This window comes from Sorex fumeus, unplaced genomic scaffold (genome assembly GCF_029834395.1).
Source record: "Sorex fumeus unplaced genomic scaffold, SorFum_2.1 ptg000029l, whole genome shotgun sequence".
NCBI classification, from domain to species: domain Eukaryota; kingdom Metazoa; phylum Chordata; class Mammalia; order Eulipotyphla; family Soricidae; genus Sorex; species Sorex fumeus.
In genome coordinates, this window is record NW_026606086.1 from 5,993,143 (window position 1) to 6,011,992 (window position 18,850).

Here is an 18,850-nt window from a genome sequence, read left to right on the forward strand (position 1 = left end):
TGCGAACTCTGGGGCCCGAGCGATAGATAGCACATGGGGGAGAGAGTTTGCCTTGCAACCCGGGTTCGATCCTTGGCACCCCATGTAGTCCGAGCACCATCAGGAGTAACTTCTGTGTGCGGAGCCAGGAGGAAACTGTGAGCATCGCTGGTTGTGACCCAAAATAAGAATAAGAAACTGCGAACTCTGTTGGGTCTTTAGTGTCGCGGGTACAGAGACAGGACGAGGCCCGCAAGCTGCAGAGACTCGGAAGTAGCAGCTCCTGTGGTCGAGGAATTCACCATGACATGCCAGATCCGTGTCACAGTCAGTGCCCGTCCTCGGTTCCGTTGAGGAGACAGTTGGAATCTGGCAGGACGATTTCACTGGGTTTACATCTATAAACGCACTGTGTTCAGCATGGGTGAACTGCGGCATACCGATGCTTGGGTTTTCAAGGACCCTGTTAAAAACCCGAACCGTACTTTATCTGTCCCATTACTCCTCAGTTTAGGGTGTTTGCGCCCTGACTCTAGACTATGTAGTGTGAGTATGCAAACGCTGGTCTGTCCACCCCGCCCCCGGCCCGCAGGCCCCGCCCTCGCCGCCTAAGCCACGCCCCCAGCACATAAGCCCCCCCCCCCCTCCCCCCCCCCCTCCCCCCCCCCCCCCCCCACCACCACCACCACCACCACCACTCCCAGCAGGGCTCGCTCTGCTGATAGGCCGCGCCACTCGTCCCGCCCCGGGAATCTGTGGGCTGGGGTCCGGCCGCCCTCCCTCTCGGACCCGCTGGAACTCTTGGCTCCCGGCACAAGGGTCCCGCCCTCACTCAAGGCTCTAGCCCCGCCCCCAGAGCCCCCGGCAAGGAGGCGGTCTTCCGTCTCGGGTTTACTGGGGCGCTTTGCTCAGGCACACAGGCCCCGCCCCACGCCCTGGCCCCGCCCCCTTACGCGCCGGCCATTTCTCCCCGGCCAGCTGGACGGCCTGGCTCGCGTCACACAGGCCCCGCCCCGCGCCCTTGCCCCGCGGCGCCCTGGCCCCGCCCCGCGCCCTGGCTCCGCCCCCTTCCCCGCCGGCTCTTTCTCTCCGGCCAGCTGGAACGCCTAGCTCGCGTCACACAGGCTCCGCCCCTCACTCTGGCCCCGCTCCTCCTCCTGGCCCCGCCCTGCGCTCTGGCCCCGCCTCCTTACCCGCCGGCCATTTCTCTCCGGCCAGCTGGAACGCCAGGCTCCCGTCACACAGGCCCCGCCCCGCGCCCTGGGCCCGCCCCGCGCCCTGGCCCCGCCCCGCGCCCTGGCCCCGCCCCGCGCCCTGGCCCGGCTCTTCGGGCCTCCAGAGCGCTTTGCTCGCGGCGCGGCCTGTTTATAAAGTTGTTGTTGCGGCTTCCGCCGCGGGTGGAGGAAGATGGCGTCGGGCGGTGGCGGCTGTAGCGCTTCGGAGAGACTCCCCCCACCCTTCCCCGTCCTGGACCGCGAGCCCGAGGGCGCGGCCGGCGGCTCGGAGCCGGAGGCGGGGGACAGTGACACCGAGGGAGAGGACATCTTCACCGGCGCCGCGGCGGCCGTGAGTTCGCCCCGGGACCGGAGCCTGGAGAGGGTCGGGGGCGGTGCAGGGCTGCGGGCGGAGGCCGGGCGCCGGTCTCGGGGGGACCGGGTCTCGGAGCCCGTGTCGCGTTGTCCGGTCGCGGCGCGGGCCGGAGGGACCGGGGTCCGGGCCGGCCCGCCCCCAGCCTCGGGAGCGGGGCTCGCCCAGCCCGCGGCCGCTCCCGGGGGCGCGAGCTCGGCTTCGGGGGCCCTCCCCTCCCCTCCCCCGGGGATGTGGACTTCGGCTCTGCAGAAAGCGGAGGTTTGGGGGACGTTTCCCAAGCAAACTGACGAGTGCCCCTCGGCACGGTCCGTTCCAGGTCGAAAACTTGCTCAGAGTTTGGCGTGTCGGTTCGTCACGTCTCGGGCCGGGGCAGCGGCTCAGAATGGGGGCGACTGAACGAAAGGACCTGAAGCGACTTAACGTGGCTGTTGGGAACGTTTGGGGCTTGTGTCACGTCAGGAGAAAGTGTTTCTAAAAATGCCTTCCTTCACAGTGGTTGGGTTCTTTGGTCGGTTTTCTTTTGCCCCACGCCCGGTGGTACTCAGGGATCGCTCCTGGGGACTGCAGGGAGTTGAGGATGGAACCCAGGTGGGGGAGGGGCGCGAGGAAGACTGTTTTGGGGGGCCCTGCCCGGCAGTGCTCGGGGCTTACCCCGGCCCTGCACGCAGGGATCGTTCCTGGCAGTGCTCAGGGTGTCGGGATCGTTCCCATGCTGGCCCAGTGCTGGCACGCGCCCTGCTTGCTGTACTCCCACCCCAGCCTCTGACAATAGGTGTTTTTCTTGTACTGTATTCAGAGTGAGTTTGTAATTGCAACGCAGAAAGTGTTCCCCGATGCGATTGAAACCGCTCAAACTGTGTAGTGTAGTTTCATTCCAAGAAATAACTTCTGCTACCAATTCCGTCTTTATTTCATTCCAGACAAATCTGGTTCTTTGATAAGCTGTTGCCGAGACAGCAGCTCGGATGCTGGGATGGAAGTGATTCAGACGACCGGAAAAATAGGGACTCTGACACTGAATATGATCGTTTGCATGGGCAAATCATAGTTTATCTCCAGCAAGTGCCTGGAAGGAGCACGGCATTATTTTCTAGAAGTCCTGAGAAGTTCAAGAGACTGTGATTTGGTCGATCTCACTGGGTTACAGAAGAATCTGTTAATGTTGTAAAAGTCCTTTGTCTCATTTCCAGCTTAAAAGAGGAGGAGGGCAGTAGGGATAGTAGAGTGGCGTTTGCCTTGCATGTGGCCCACCCAGGCTCGATTCCCAACATTCCATATGGTCCCCCCAGCACCATCAGAGAGCAGAGCCAGGAGTAGCCCCTGAACTTTTTGGATGTGACCTATACCACGCCCCCTGCCCCTCCCCCCCCAAAGGAGAGTGGCTGGAGCTGTAGCAGATAGGGCATTTGTTTTGCATGAGACTGACCCAGTTTGGTCTCTCACATCCTGTGTGGTCCCCTGTGCCCGGTCAGGAGTGCTCCTGGGTGCAGAGCTAGGATTAAGCCCTGAGCAAGGCTGGGTGCGTTTTTTTTTTTTTTTTTAAATACTTCAGGAGGGTGTCAGAATGATCCTGCACTACCACAGAGGCCTATTTTTAATTTAGATTTTGATCTAGGAAAATAGAGTTCAGGAGACTAAAGTGCTACCTGTGAGCAGTGATGACAGGAAGCCATTATACCCCCCACCCCGCAAAATTCCTCACAAGTTAAACTCATTTTCTTGTTAAGCAATCACTCACTGCAAATTATATTCTAGTAAGTGTTTGTGAGCCAGTGTGAAGAAGTAGGATATTGCAATGTATTAAAGAATAGAATTGAGGAATAAAGTAATTGAAGGGGGGCTTTGATCAGATTTGGATCTCTAACTTCTCTTGCTAGTTTATCCTTAGGCAAGGTACTTAATTATCCTGTACTGGTATCATATGAATAATAGTAGTCACCTGCACCACCACAGTGAGGGTTAAGTTAGAGAACCGTGAAAACAGGGCTGGAGGGAGAGCTCAGAGGCCCACATGGTCCCTGGAACATGCCAGAACAGCCCCTGAGCACTACCAGATATGACCCCGGGAGCAAAAATAAATTTTTTTAAAAAAGGGACAGTTGAGCATTTTGTTAACTGGCATACTAAGAATCAGAAGACTCACAAAAACTAACCCTTGATATAGGAGCTTGATATAGCTCAGTGTTAGAGCTTCATATGTATGAGGTCCCAGGGTTGATCCTTGACACTCAAAATACATTAAATGTAATATAGTTTATCAGAGTCAAAGTTGAATAAGATTAATTTGATGAAAACATCAAAGTTGGGATTAATGATTGAAGTAGCATCTTACCGAGTTTATCTTCATACTGTGTTTTGATTCATTTGTTAGATACAGAGATCCATTAAAAAATGGGAGGCTTACGGCCTATAAAATTTGAAATCCATTTATGGTATGCATGTAATTTCCTGGACATTGAAGTAACTGCTGCTGCTGTTAATGATTCCATCTGCTCTCTTCTTACAACCCACGAGACTGTAAGAAGTGATAAAAATGTGACTTGACATACAATCATAAAAGAAGTCCATGGTTCACATCAGAGTCCAAACACTACTTGAACTGGAAAGAATAATGGAATTGTTAAATCCAAAGTTGTTAGTTTATCATCTTGTAGAAGGTTTGGTTCTTAAGAATACGTGGGGGTCTAGGGCTGCAGAGATAGTACAGTGGGTAGGTTATTTGCCTTGCTTGCAGCTGATGAGCGTTCTCATGTGATCCCTGAGCTCTGAGCACACCTTTGGGTGTGGCCCAAAATTAAAACAAAAAGGAATACTTAAGACCTGAGGAGATAATTCAGAGGACAGGAGCTTTGCATGCAGGAGGCCCAGGTTTGATTCCCAGTGCGGTCTGATCCCCTGAATACCGAGAGAGGAGTAGCCCTTGAGCACAGCTGGGTTTGGCTCCGAAATAAAACAAAAAATACTTAAGGGTTGAAGATACGGTTCCACCACAGAACCATTGTCTTTGCATGTATGAGACCTGGCGCTGCAGAGAGACAGGAAGGCTTAAGACCTTTCCTACCCCTTGAACTGGAGTTGGTAGGACAGTGGGTAGGACTCTTGTCTTGTGCTCAGCCCACCTGACTTTGATCTCTCACACCCCATGTGGCTCCCCAGTGCCCGGCGGGAGTGATCCCTGAATGAAGAACCAGCAGTAGCCCTTGAGTATCACCGGCTATGACCTAAAAAAAACAAAAAAATAAATGAGACTAGCTCTTTTCTTTCTTTGTGGGTTTTTTTTGAAAAAAGTCCTTTTGGGGGCTCTGCCAAAGATCAAAGCCAGACAATGCTCTACCCCTGAGCTCCACCCCTGGCCAGTATTCTCAAATTTTACATGATTTGAATATCTGAGACAGACTGTTTTAGTTAAAACTTAAGTAGTTCTGGGCTAGGATTAATTTTTCACTTAATAAAATGGAGAATAAGTTAGAATAATTATTGGCTTTCCTATCTCACAAAATTATGTTAAAAGTAAGGGTCAGGAATGTGCCTCAATGGTGGATTTGATCCCTGGCACCACCAAAAAAAAAAAAAAACTGAACCAAAACTCCAAATGGCGTTGCATCTTCACACCTCATTTGATGGCCCTGAGCTTATTTGCATACTGTCACACCTGAATGACAGAACTGACTCAAGTTCTTTTTTGCCTTCCCAAGAGTTTTTATGTGTCTTTTTAGTTTTAAAGCAGAGTGCAGAATCACAGTTAGATGTGCCCTCTAATTAAGAGAATAACCTGGGAGTCCTTGTTTAAGCCAAGAAGTGGGAGAAAAGCATAGATGAATATGGTAGCCTCAGTTTTGATTTTGGCAAAACTGTTACCTTTTTTGATTAGAATTTTTTTCTGATACTGCTGTTCTTGAATTAGAACCTTAGCAAATTCAGGAATGGCCAGACAAAAATAGGATACAGTAGGGATAACAGGGAAAGTCAACGTTGAACATTAATGTTTGATTAATTATGAATTCTTTTCAGATTTCCACCAGTATTTAAGGCTAAAGTACAATATATCCTTTATTGGTATTCTAAATCTTAGTGGTTGGCTTCTGATCGACAGTGTTTATAAGCTACCGAGAATTATATAAACATGTTATGTATTCCCATTTAGACAGGAAAGGACATGTATTTTTAGAATCTAGTCCTACATCTGTGGTCTTTATAGCATGTAGTGGAGGTATGTGTCCATCAGCTTTTGTGTGTCTGATGAAAAACACATTTAGGGACTGGGGCTGAGCTCCATGTAGGGGGCTTGTTTTCCTTGCTGTGTGAGGCTCTGGGATTGATCCTTGGTACAAAAACAATCCAGTTACCATCCTGACCAGTTTCAGTTTTATTGTTAATCTTTGGGGGTGAGGGAGGCTTCTCAAGGAGTGTTTGGAGGACCTGGGGGGTGGGGCACTCACTCCCTACAACACTTTGCAAGCTTGGCTTGTTCAGTAATAGGGCCATGAGGAACTGGGGGCCACCAGGACCACCCCAGTGTGTTGGGGGCCTCCAGAACTGCACCCAGCTGGGCATGGAACCAGGTTGCTCCCCTTCTACATTTTCTCTCGCCCGAATTTGGTCAGTTTAGATGACCTCGTTTATGTAGTGACCAAGTCGTTTTTGTGACTGGCTTATTTCACTTAGCATAAAATCCCAAAGGCTTCCACATGTCCGAACTCCTTCCTTTTAAGACCAAACAGTATTCTCAGGGATGTTTACATCATGTTTTAATCATCTTTCAGCAGACGTTTGGATGTCTTTTCCCTGGGCTTTTGCTGCAACTGTGTGCTCCGATGAGGCAAGTTGTGCAAGCCCCTCTTGGCGATGGGACTGCCGGACTCTGGGTTGCTGCGGAGTGTGATGGTTTATCTTCCTCTTTGAGGGACCCTGCTGGTCACGTCGCGGGGCCGTGTTACAGTGCCTTTACAGCTCCATCTTGGCTCTTTCTCGCTGAGAATGGTGTCCAAGTAGTGCCTGGGGGCTCAGCGATAACCCGACCCAGTGCTGCTTGGGTCTAGCAGAACTCGGCCACCAGAGCCTGCCAGGCACAGATCTGGGGTCCCTGTGCACGAGGCAGGTTCTCCAGCCCATTCAGGTGTCTGTAGGTTGTTTTTTTGTTTGGTTTGGGTGTTGGCACCGTACCCAGTGCGCTTAGAGGAGCATGTCTGCTCTGTGCCTCCCGCATGCAACGCGTGCCCACAGCTCCTCGAGGGCTCTCTGTTCCCCCATGGCCCTCTTTTTTGGGGTTAGGGGGATAGGACCACATAAGCTGTGCTCAGGGCCCACTCCTATCTCTGTGCTCAGGGATCACGTACTCCTAGTGGTGCTTGGACTGTGTGTGGTGCTGGGATTGAACCAGGGTCATCCAAGTGCAGGGCACACACCTTAGCCCCTGTACTCTCTTACTGTCTCTCAGGCCTCGTGCTCTTTGTTTATAGGACAGAATTTTGTCATTGTCTTAAAGCCTGTTGGATAGTTTATCAGGATAATACTTTGTATTTATTTGCTTTGGGAGGAACTGCCCAAGGGATGCTCAGGAGGCCCCGGGGCCACTGCCAGGATTTTTGGCCAGTCTGGCTGGTGGCTAGTTGTGGAGGCATGCCGGGGACTTCTGGAGCCACAGTCACCCTTTGCACCATTCGAGGCTGCAAAGGGTGATGATCAGGTCGTACAGGTGTGGGGCTAACAGAGCCCCGCATATGCCTTCATCCCCTACTGCATCGTCCTCCCCTAATACTGCAATTTTCTGTTTGGCAAAAATCATGTGATCCCAGAGCCGTACTCTACTCAGTAAGTTTCCTTCTTTGATTTGTTTTTAAGCCATACCCAATGGGGGAGGGGAGGGTTTCCTGACTGATGTGCTGATATGCTTGTTATGCTTGTTATGCATATGCTGATATGCTTGTTTCCTCTCCCCTTTCTTTTTTCTTCCTTTTTTTGTTAGTTTGTTTTTGGTTTTTGGGCTATGCCTGGCGGTGTTCAGGGCTTACTCCTGGCTCTGTACTCTGGCATCACTCCTGCTGGTGCATGGGGACCCTCTGGGTTGCCAACGATCAAATCCAGATCAGCTGCAGACAAGGTATGGGCCCTCCTTGCTGCACCATTGGTCTGGCCCTAGTAGATTTCCTGATAACTTGTCCCTTCGCTGTTTGCAAGTGTACTTCTGAAAGTTAATCTACATAACGGTGTTTTAGTTTTGATTCTCTGGGAAATTCAAACCTTGTACATTAGAACACTATTTGTACCAAAAGGCCCTTGCTGCTCCGTGGCTTCTGGGGAGGCCTGCGCTTGCTCCCTGGGTCAGCAAGGTCTCCTGAGCAGCCCATAGCCGCCAGGAGCCACAGTAGAGCAAGATCTTGTATATGTGGGCAGTTTCAGTCCTCAGCACCACAAAAAAGAAAAAGCAACAAGAGGTCAGTAGTTGAAATTTCACCTTTTTCACATAGATCTTACGAAGGTCACGATCACGATCACGACCACCCTGTTGTTTGTCGATTGCCTCGAGCAGGTGCCAGTAATGTCTTCTTCGTCCTAGCCCTGAGATTTTTTTTTTTTTAAAGTGCCATATTCAAGGCTTTTTCAGGGTTAGGAGAATGAGACCCATCATTGTTACTGGTATTTGGCATATTGGGTATACCACGGGGAGTTTGCCAGACTCTGCCGTGTGGGCATGTTACATTTGGTAGCCTGCCAGTTTGACCGAATTAGGAATGAGATGACAAGATGTCGCGCGGCCGCAAATGCGGCCGCGCGCTTCCGGGAGCTGAGTGTGATAATCTCTGGATCCTGGCCGTTGTTGGAGTTACACGGCAGTTGGTGGGTGTAACTGTCTAGTTACTGGCAGGTCCAGTCCCAAACTGTACAGGCTTGGAGATCTCAGCCCCGGGTCCCACACACCTGGGTTCCTCTGTCAGTTCTTACGAAGGTATTCTTGCAAAATTCAACAACCAAAATATTTGTTTCTTTTTTTTACGTAGGTGTACTGCTGTTTATTCAGCCACTGATTAGCTGATTGAATTGGGCATGAACTCCACCTTTTTAAAAAATTTTTTTATAATTTTATTTATTGAATCACCGTGAGAGCAGTTACAAAGCTTTCGGGTCTAAGTCTCGGTCATACAATGAAACACCCATGCCTTTACCAGTGCCCATTCTCCACCCCCAAAAACCCCATTATACCCCCATCCCACACCCTCCCCCTACCTGTGGGGCAGGTGATTTCCACATTAATCTCTCTCTACTTTGATTACATTCAATATTTTGACACCAGACCCACCATTATTTGGGATTTTACCCCAACACTCAGATCTGCTGAAAAGGCAACAGTAGACAATTTGTTTTCTAATGCTGGTTAAGAATAACATATGATGTCGCGTGGCTGCAGTAGTGACCGTGCGATTTTGAAATCCCAATTTTTTTTTTTTTTGCTTTTTGGGTCACACCCGGCGATGCTCAGGGGTTACTCCTGGCTCATGCATTCAGGAATTGCTCCTGGCGGTGCTCAGGGGACCATATGGGGTGCTGGGAATCGAACCTGTGTTGGCCACGTTGGCTGCATGCAAGGCAAGCGCCCTACCCGCTGTGCTATCGCTCCAGCCCCGAAATCCCAAAATTTTAACACTTAAATATGGAAGGATTTCTGCCAAAACCTGCTGGGTTCCAAGAATTGTTTCTAAGTCTCTGGGATCATGGCCATTAAGCAGCTTGATAGGGAGCCAGAAAGGCCGTTCATGGGCGGCGACTAGGGGTCTCGTTGGGACCGGGAGGAAAGGGCCGGCTCCACCCCCATCCCGTGAGGCCGGCGTGTCTCGTCACTGCAGGCCCAGACTGTTCAGTGGCCTCTGCAGGATGGCGGCCACCGGGCTGCCAGGAGGAACGGGCCAAGGCACAAAACCTATTCCCACCTGGGTTGGCCCAGCGCCGGTAACCTACTGCAGGGACCAGACGCATTTCTGCCAAAAGCCTTTGGGTTTCGAGATTTGTTTCTTAGTCTCTGGGATCATGGCCATTAAGCAGTTCAATCAGGAACCAGAGAGGCCATGCCTCCAATTATATAGCTGAGCGGAACCAGAGAGGCCATGCCTCCAATTATATAGCTGAGCCCCAGGTGGTTTGTGGGTGTGTTTCCCACATACCTAACTTTTGGCCATTTACTTTCTTGGTAAACTTTGCCCCAAGTTTTTGGGGTCTGGCCAAAGGTGCAGCAGCAATTTTGGGGTATCTGGAAGTCTAAAGGTGCCATCAGGCTGCTGATGCACTCGTCTCACAGGTACAGATTGACCTGCAGGCGGCACCATACCCCCCAAAATAATTGTTTTAATGCTCAACTCCAATTGTAAGCAAGTATCATCCTGGTAAGTTTAGATTCCCCCCCCCCCAGTTTTTGTTATGATGCCCGTGGAATTCTAATTTGTGACTGGTGCTCCCAGGTGGTGGGGTATCACACACATTGTTGTAGTGCTTACACGTTTAGCTGCAGTGATCACAGATGATCACACAAAGCTGATGCAGTGTACTGGAAACCACACTGAAGCAGTGCTGGTGGTCTCCAGAGCACTTATAGACCAAGGGACCAGACAGTGCCCAGTACCCTGCATAGTTCCCCAACTCCTGTCAGGAGGGACCCTGAGCACAGAGCCAAGAATAAGCCCTTAGTGTCACCGGGTATGGCCTCCAAAAGAAAGGAATTCCAGGATTGAGCTTCAGTATATGTGAACTAGCTCGGAGCATGTGGGTGGCATTAGGAGTCAAACTCAAGGCCAACAGAAGTGCTTGGGAGATCAGCGCTTTTGCCCCTGAGCCCTCTTGGGGGCCCCAAAATTGTTATTTTGACCATCAAACTGTGTACTATCAGTTAACCTAGCTTTCAAGATTATAGAGGGGAAACAAAAATAGCTACTAAATACTGTTGGAGAATAGGTGAAGAATAGAGAAAACAGGCTAAACATTTCCTTTAGGCGCCAAGAGAACTAAAGTTTAAATTAAATTGGGCTGGAAGAGAAGTAGCGTCAAGGTTTGGAATCAGACATGGGGTTTGTTGGGATTGGTATCGTAACTGACAGTTTGACAATTCCCGTTTGTTGGGTGGCATGTAGAAATGGGGCAGAGCAGCAAACACTGCTTTCTCTGTTGGTCCTGAAAGCACACTGAGATAACTTCGCATAAACATATCGCCGCAGGGAGATGCTAGTTACCAGAGCGAGTAGAGTAGCCCTTACGTGCTTGAGCTTCAGGAAAAGCGTGTTACACAACTTTCCCTGGCTTGCTCTCTACTTAGTCAGGTGAACAGCTGGAGATAAAGCAGATTTTCACGGTATTTGCTGTTTTTCTTTCTAGTGACTGCGTCCTGCCATGCTGGGTAGGCGCCTTGGTGGAGGGATGATATTTGCCGGCTTAGTCTGCACAGCTTCTGGGGCGGGGACAGGGCTGTGCCTTTTCCTCTTTAGAAGTTAATACACTTTTTGGTTTTCTGGTCCTTCTACAGGTTTGAAGTTCTGTTTGAAACTCAAGAAAGATTTTTAGGGAAATCACAGAGAGGAATTCAGTGGAATGTCCGTAGCTAAATGTTGGTAGACCCCAGTCTGCATGTTCAGCTGAGGTTTCTTTAGCCAGCTCCGAGCGGTCAGACTCAGGCTTATTTCCCCCCCACATCCCTTCCCCTTGCTGCTCTTCCAGTCCATTAGTCCTCATGCTGCAGAGGTCAGGGCGTCCCAGACCCCTTAGCCATCTAGTGAAACTGTGGGCCAATTTCTAGAACAATGGTTTATTTTTTTGTTTTGCAGTGCCAGGAATCCAACTCAGGGCCTCATGCATGAAGGGCAGAGCTTTACTGCTGAGCCACACAGCACCAGCCCTAGAACTAGTTTTTATTTTTGTTTCTGGGTTATACCCACTGACTTTCAAGGCTACTCCTGCCCCAGTGCTCTGGAGTTGCTCACTACCAGCAGTGTTCTGGTGCTGCTGTGATGCGGAGACTCACACCCAGGCCTCCCACGTGCAAAGCATGCACTGCAACCTTTGAGCTTCTGCTGGCCCCAGATGATGTTTATATATGTGTGGAATAGGGGTGAGGGTGGGGCCAGGTGAACTAAGTGTCCTGAGGACAGTGTGGAGGGAGGACGGAGGCAGGCTTGGGTGCTTTGGTGAAGGTGAAGATGCAGGAACGTGGTACATCAAAACACTCTAACCATGTTACCTTAACTACAATAAAAATTCAAGATAAAATATAGAAGATTAATACAGAAACCAGTTATACTGAAATGCAGTTACCTAAATGTCAGTATAATTTCATATTAATAGCATGTGCTTTAATAATTCTTTAATAGGAGCTAGGGGCAGGTACAGTATAGTTGTAAAGATTTTAGAGATGAGCATAAGTATTCTTTGAGATATATCTGTAACCATCATAATACTTGTTTTAAAATCTGATTTAGATTTGTTAGCCTCAGATTCTTTTATAACTGCTATGGTCTGTGTTCTTTTTTTCTTTTCTTTTTTTTAATTGAAAAATGCTGAGTTTTGGCGTGAGAGTTCGCTTTGTGTGTGTGTGCGCGCAGGGGTCCTGGTCTTTGTTCTTTGCTTCAGGTGTTGTTAGCTTTCACAGTGCAGGAAGGGGGCATGGGCCAAGAAGAAAGGGCAGCTTCTAATGGCTGAGAAAGAGGAAGGAAATGAATCCTCCCCTCAAACCTCCAGGAAGGAGCTCAGTCGTGGTAGCACCTCATTTTAGTTCGTTGAGATCTGTGCTGACTTCTACAGAACTGTAAGATGATTAGTAAATTTTAGATTTTAAATCGTTTAAGCTGTTAAACTTGTGATAAGTGATTGCAGCAGCAAAAGAAAAATAATACCCTGAGTTGGATATTAACCCTAAGTGTTTTGGGCTTCATCAGTGAATTGCCCCTTTTCCTCCTCCCAGCGAAGCTTACAGTGCTCTTTTGAGCACCCCTAATCCCGAGTTTATCTTTAACCTTTCCTTTGTGTTTTACTCCTCATTGTCACAGTTGCCCAAGTCAGTCTTGGTTACTTATAAGCCAAAACTTTCTGTAATTCTGGATTTTGTATTCGTAGTGAATAACTTGCTTTTCTATTCCCCCTATAGCCTTTTCATATTTTACTATAGAGCAGTCTTCTTTGCTTAGACACAGAAAGACCTTAATGCAGTGCTCCTAATATTTGGGAATTGATTCACTCTGAAATATATCTACTCCTGGGCATCTGTCATAATTACTTGATTCAGGCTTCGGTAGCTGTAGTCCCTAACAACCCAAAGGGGAGGTCTGGCAGTGGGACTGGGATGGACCCAGGGTGAGTGGCGAAGCTACCCTGGAATCGAAATTTGACAGTCTAAAAAGCATGGTCTTGATGCAAGCTGTTATGACATAAGAGGCAGGACCGTCATGGGGAAGGACAAGCTAAACTGACCTGAGGACTTAGTCTGGGATTTACCATAAAAGCCCAGAGAACGAAGTTTTGGGATCTTTCTCTCTTACTTATCCAAACGATTGCACAAGTATTGGTAAGAAGTAGAATTAATTGTTTGACCTAATTGTTTGATACATGTATGACGAGAGGGAAAGAGAAAAGTGATATTGATATCCCAGGGAGACAGAACGCCTCCTTGAGTTAATCTCCCCCAAAAGAATTGTCTCTGCTGGAATGTTTTAGGTCTGTAAATCACACGGACATGCAGTCCTTTACCTCTGGCCCATTCAGATGTTCTAGAAGTATGCTGGCAGCTCTGCATTAAACGGACCAGTTTCACCCTCAGGCTGTGGTTCCCCTTCTGTGTCTCTGCTGGGAGACGGCTCTCACCCACCAGACACATGCACCCACATATTACTTCGTGAACTCACACCCTGCCCCACCTTCTTTGTTATTTTTCCTGGAATTACAGATGGCTGAAGGAGCAGTAGTTCATGCAAGGCGCCACAAGGCAATTTTTGGAAGACTTCCATCGTGACTCTCTTGTCTGACACCTGTCATCGGAATAATGCTTCTGGGTTATTTCTGTGTGTCTTGGCCTTAGTAACATTAAGATGAACTCACAAGGCCATCGCTCCCTCTGGCCTTAACTAAGTCATGCTCATTTTCTGAAATGTCCAAAAAATGCGTGCTCTAGGTCCCCCAGAAGCTGTATGACTTTGGGGCCTCTACATGCCTTTGAGTTTCACCAGCATTGCTCTTCTGAGGTCCCTTGAGCATGATGTAATAAAATCAAGGGTTTTCTGCTAGGAGCAGAGGGCAGTTATGCAACACAGGATGAAATCAGAACTGAGTCCCAGAAAGGGAAGTTACCCAGAGTTGCTGTAGCTTTCCAGTCTTCTGTGGGAGGGCAAGCCCACGGCTTCCTGCTCCAGAGAAAACAGCCTGGGCTATAATGGGCCAAGGATGCTTAGCCTTCGCTTTGGTGTCCCTTGCTTGAGAGTTGGGATGTTACGCTTTGTGCTTCTTTAGAAGCACTTGAACCCCCGGCAGCCTTATCAGCGGAACCACCTGCTAGAATTATCGGCCAAAGGGAGCCAGCAAGTATTGGTTGTCCCGGGCCAACCCGGGACTAGCTGTGAAGGCAAAAATTTCCTTTGCTAGATGGGGGTGGGCGGGAGGGGTTGGGCAGTGAGGGCAGAAAGATAGGGGTAAAGGTGCTAACTCTGATTCTCTCCCCAGCTCCACCCCCAGCACTATTCTAGTCCCTTGAGCACTGCCACGTAGGGCCCCTTGCTCCCCAAGTGGAGTGTGGGGGATGTACGCAGGGCTACTTCTTAGTTTGTCATCACAGATTATCGGATTTTTGCTCTGGGGCCCCATCAGTGGTCTGGGCAGCTCCTGGCTGTGTTGGGGCCTGTGCCCAGTCCAGAGCTCTCTCCCCTGCCCTCCTCATGATTAACTTTATCTGTTGCTTTGAATCTAGTCCCCTTCAGACAGCGGGAGAGTTCCATGACTTACTACTAAGAAGTTTTCATGAATTCTAAAGCAAGGCTCATTTTCAGTATTGAGCAAAAGTTTCTGTTTAATATTTTGCCGCTTCGTATGTCTCCTTTCCTCCAAAATTAGACTTCCCTAAAAGTTTAAGTTGGTTCGGAGTAGGTTTTGACTATTGTTATACCTTAATCATGTAGCACTGTAGCACTGTCCTCCAGTTGTTCATTGATTTGCTCGAATGGGCGCCGGTAACGTCTCCATTGTGAGACTTGTTGTTACTGTTTTGCATATCAAATACGTCACAGGTAGCTTGCCAGGCTCTGCCATGCAGCCAGAATACTCTCGGTAGCTTGCCAGGCTCTCTAAGAGGGGTGAAGGGATCAAACCCAGGTCGGCCGCGTGCAGGGCAAACGCCCTGCCCGCTATGCTATAATATTGATTATTGTTTAGCTTTTTAATCTTTGGCATAACATATAAAAGGTGTATGTGTTTTGTGAATTTGTGTTTTGGTGATAAGTATTTGTGTAATAAGTCATGTTTATGTGACAAGTGTTTGTGTATAGGTTGTGTTTATGTAATTAAAGGAGTATGTTTTGGGTAATAAGTACCCTATTACAGCCACTAGTCTCTTCATGTGAATGTGGGATACCATGAACAGGGACCCATAGTATCTGCCTCTCAAGATATTTCTTCTACTCAGCTTCTTTAGAATCTGATTTTCAGTAAAAACAGAATATTCTGCCTTGAGGGCAGTTCTGTGCTGGGCCAGGTATCTGTGTTTGTGTGCTCATCCATCTGTCCTGAAGCCTAAAGAAATGAGCACTTTGTCCATACCAAATCAGTCAACTGAAAATAAATTTGGAAAGTCCAGAATTAAATGTGTGAGAAGAGATCAAGCTGGGGAGGGAGCCTGTGCCTTCACGTCGAGGAGTCCCGTACAGAAACAGAGGACTGACGTCCTTGGTAAGAAGGAAGCGGGCCTCAGTGTGGGGAGGTTTAGTGAGTGGCCGAACTTTACCTAGCAGGTGACACACAGCAGTTCACCCCTGGTGCCACATGCTCCCCTGCCCCAGCACTACCAAGTGTGACCCTTGTTAAATAGAAAACTGTACATTCTAACAAGATAATGCTGGCAGCACTAAAAAGTGGGCAAAGCATTGAGACAGGTTACAGGGATTTAGGTTAGGTAAGTAGAAACAAGAAGCCAGATGACAGTGCAGCAGATAGGGCACTCGCTTTGCACACGGTCCACCTAGAGTCGATCCCAAGCACTGCCACATGTGACCGCAATACAAAAAATTAAAATAAAACTTTTGTGTAGAAACATGACAATACCTTAGCAGCCTGGCAGGTTTTCTGACAGCTGAGCTTGCTGGTGTTGCTGTGAATGCAGCCCTGAGGCCGACTGTGTAGCTGTGATCTTTCCTGGAAGCCGTTTAACAGCCTATGTAAGGGCTATTTTATTTTACTGTTACTGTGACAGTTGGAATCACACCTGAATGTACTTTTGGAGTGAGGGGAATCGAACTGTCCATGTATGTGAAGGGTCTCTGGTAGTGGAAGGAGGTCCTGCTCTTAATTCTCATTGCAATATCCCACACACCTGCCTCTCTCACTGTCACTCTTGTGAAGTAGGAGGTCAGGAAAGAAACGCTGTCTTCTGGTGGGGGCGGGAGAAGGGGCGGTGTGTAGTTTTTTGGTGCTGTGGATTGAACCTCAGGCCTCATTACTAACAACACATGTACTCGGACCTGAGCTGCATTCCTGATTGCTGGCTGAGAAACTCTTTACTCTGTGTGTGTGTGTGTGTGTGTGTGTGTGTGTGTGTGTGTACTTTACATGGCTTCATGCCTCTCCCTGTCCTCAGCTGTGCTGTGCAAGGTCACAGCTGGGTTCTCATTCATATTCTTTATATGCTCTTGATTGATCTTGCCCACTTTGAAAAGCTGTCTTATCACTGAATTGCAGGGATAAATACTTCTAGAAAGGTAATACCATTGTGAGTTACCAGTAAATGAGTTTTACACATAGATACGTAGACTCCTTTAATTGTATCTGAGTTTTAAATCTCTCAGATTTCCACTTAAAAGTAACTGGGAATGCAAAATGCAATTGAAAGAAATGAGACAGCTTCTAACAAGATCCCTATGCTGTGAAAGAGTCTGTGAAAGAAGGAAGAGAGTGTGTGTGTGTGTGTATGTGTGTGTGTGTGTGTGAGAGAGAGAGAGAGAGAGAGAGAGAGAGAAAGAGAGAGAGAGAGAGAGATGGGGTGTGGGTTAGTTGCCATTGTATGAGGGAAAAAGGGACGGTTGGGCTGTTGTTTCCACCCTATTTGTTGCTGTGTCTGTCGTGATTCTTCTTTCCCTTACACCTCCTTTTTTTCTAGGGTCAGACAGGAATCAGACCAGGGGATTTACCCTTGTGTTTGTTCTACCACTGTGCCATATCTTAGCCCCCTGCAGTCGTTTTTGATTTTGAAGGTAATGGAAACAGGGATGGCATTGTAGTCCAGCAGTGGAGTACTTGTCTTGCATGTGTGAGGCCCTGGGTTTGATCAAATTAGTATACAAAGCAAGAAGAATCAGTATCTCCAGTATCTCTCTCTCTCTCTCTCTCTCTTTTCTCTCTCTTTTTTTTTTTGGGTCACACCCGCTGATGCACAGGGGTTACTCCTGGCTCTGGCTCTGCACTCAGGAATTACTCCTGGCGGTGCTCGGGGGACCATATGGGATGCTGGCTGGGAATCAAACCTGGGTCAGCCGTGTGCAAGGTAAACGCCCTACCCACTGTGCTATTGCTCCAGCCCCCAGTATCTCTTTAAAAAGGGAGAAGTGACTTAATATATTTTTTGGGGGGGGGTCACACCCAGTGATGCACAGGGGTTACTCCTGGCTTGTACTCAGGAGTCACCACTGGCGGTGCTCAGGGGACCATATGGGATGCTGTGAATCAAGCCCGGGTTGGCCACGTGCAAGGCAAATGCCCTACCCGCTGTGCTATCTCTCCAGCCCCCGACTTAATATTTTTTTGTTTATTTTGGGTTTAGGGCTACACCTGTTGGTGCTCAGGGCCTATTTCTGGCTCTGAGCTCAGGGGACACTCCTGACTGGACTTGGGGGTCCATATGTAGTGCTGGGATCAGACTTTGGGTGGCTGCAGGTAGGGCAGGTGCCCTACCTGCTGTACCTTCTGGCACACGAACTGGTAGAATATTTAAGCACATACAACTTAATGCCCATTACATTTTATTAATACAAAGAAGTTCCACTAGAAGCATTGTTGCCAATATAAATCTAAATACTGGTGACCGTTTTCTTTTTTGGAGGGTGACCCCAGTATGGAATTCAGGAGATTTAGTTATTCCACTATTTGCTCTAGGGTCAGTAGCAGGTCTTTGTGCTGAAGGACCCAGCAGCACAAACCCCACCTTGAAGGAAGTGCTTCACAGAAAATTCCTAAAGTCAGGTCTTTTGAAACTGACTTTGCCTTGGGGGTTTGACTTTAAAAAATCCTGCTTAGCTGTCCCAGTGCTTTGAAGTCAGATTCTCAGCTTTCTGTTCCTGTTCTTTCACAATCCTGCTTTGTTCCTGCTGGTACTGGTCTGGGGCCCCACCCTGCCCTTGTTTGCAGCTGGTCACTGAGCTTTTGATAAAGGCCTTCAACTCTCCATGTTTTCACCCTGCGTCCACTGGGCTAAGCATGACTAGTTTCTATTCTGCTGGCATGGTTGAAAATTGTGTCTGTGTAAGTGAAGGATGAAAGATAATTTCCAGACAGCATTGGAGGTAAAGTGTACCCCCTTCTTTGTCAGCTGGGGGAGATGAGGAGGGTAAAGGTAATACCCACACAGCAGGGCTCTAGTGAAACATGTAGCCAAAGCCTAGGAGGAAGCCAGCTCTAGCTCTGGGCTCCTGGTAGGGCCTGGCCACTGGATCGTGCCCCCTCATGTTGGAAAGAGAAATGGGCAGGTTCTTTGATTGTCTGGGACACATCAGTGTTGGCATTATATGCTTTGGGACTGAGTGTTTCAGCAAGGTTGTGGGATTAGGGAGGAACTCAGGGAGTGCTGTTCCCAAGCTTGATGGTCCGGCAGCCCTGGAATCACTGGCCATTCTGCTTCCCCTAAGCATGAGAGGGACTGAGGGATGCATTAGAGGGCACTTTCTCCACCAGTCTAATGGCATTTTTCACTCAGAGTGTCTCTTTTTCTTTAGAGTAAGCCCCAGTCTCCAAAGAGCATCACTTCCCTTCCGCCTTTCTCTCACGGCTCCAAAGAAAATGGGATCCATGAAGAGCAAGACCGAGAGCCTCAGGACCTCTTTGCAGGCAAGTGCAGATTCAG

The 18,850-nt window shown here is 48.8% G+C and overlaps 1 protein-coding gene across 1 annotated transcript in view; it reads left to right on the forward strand.

Moving 5' to 3' along the window:
* Positions 1-1,315: 1,315 nt before the first annotated feature.
* The window catches only part of SNX1 (sorting nexin 1), a 34,561-nt gene continuing 17,026 nt past the window's right edge, over positions 1,316-18,850 (forward strand). The window contains exons 1-2 of the mRNA XM_056115470.1: positions 1,316-1,545; positions 18,723-18,834. Of these exons, the coding sequence (XP_055971445.1) occupies positions 1,387-1,545; positions 18,723-18,834 (271 nt within the window). The 5' untranslated portion in view covers positions 1,316-1,386. The remainder of the gene's footprint in view (positions 1,546-18,722; positions 18,835-18,850) is intronic.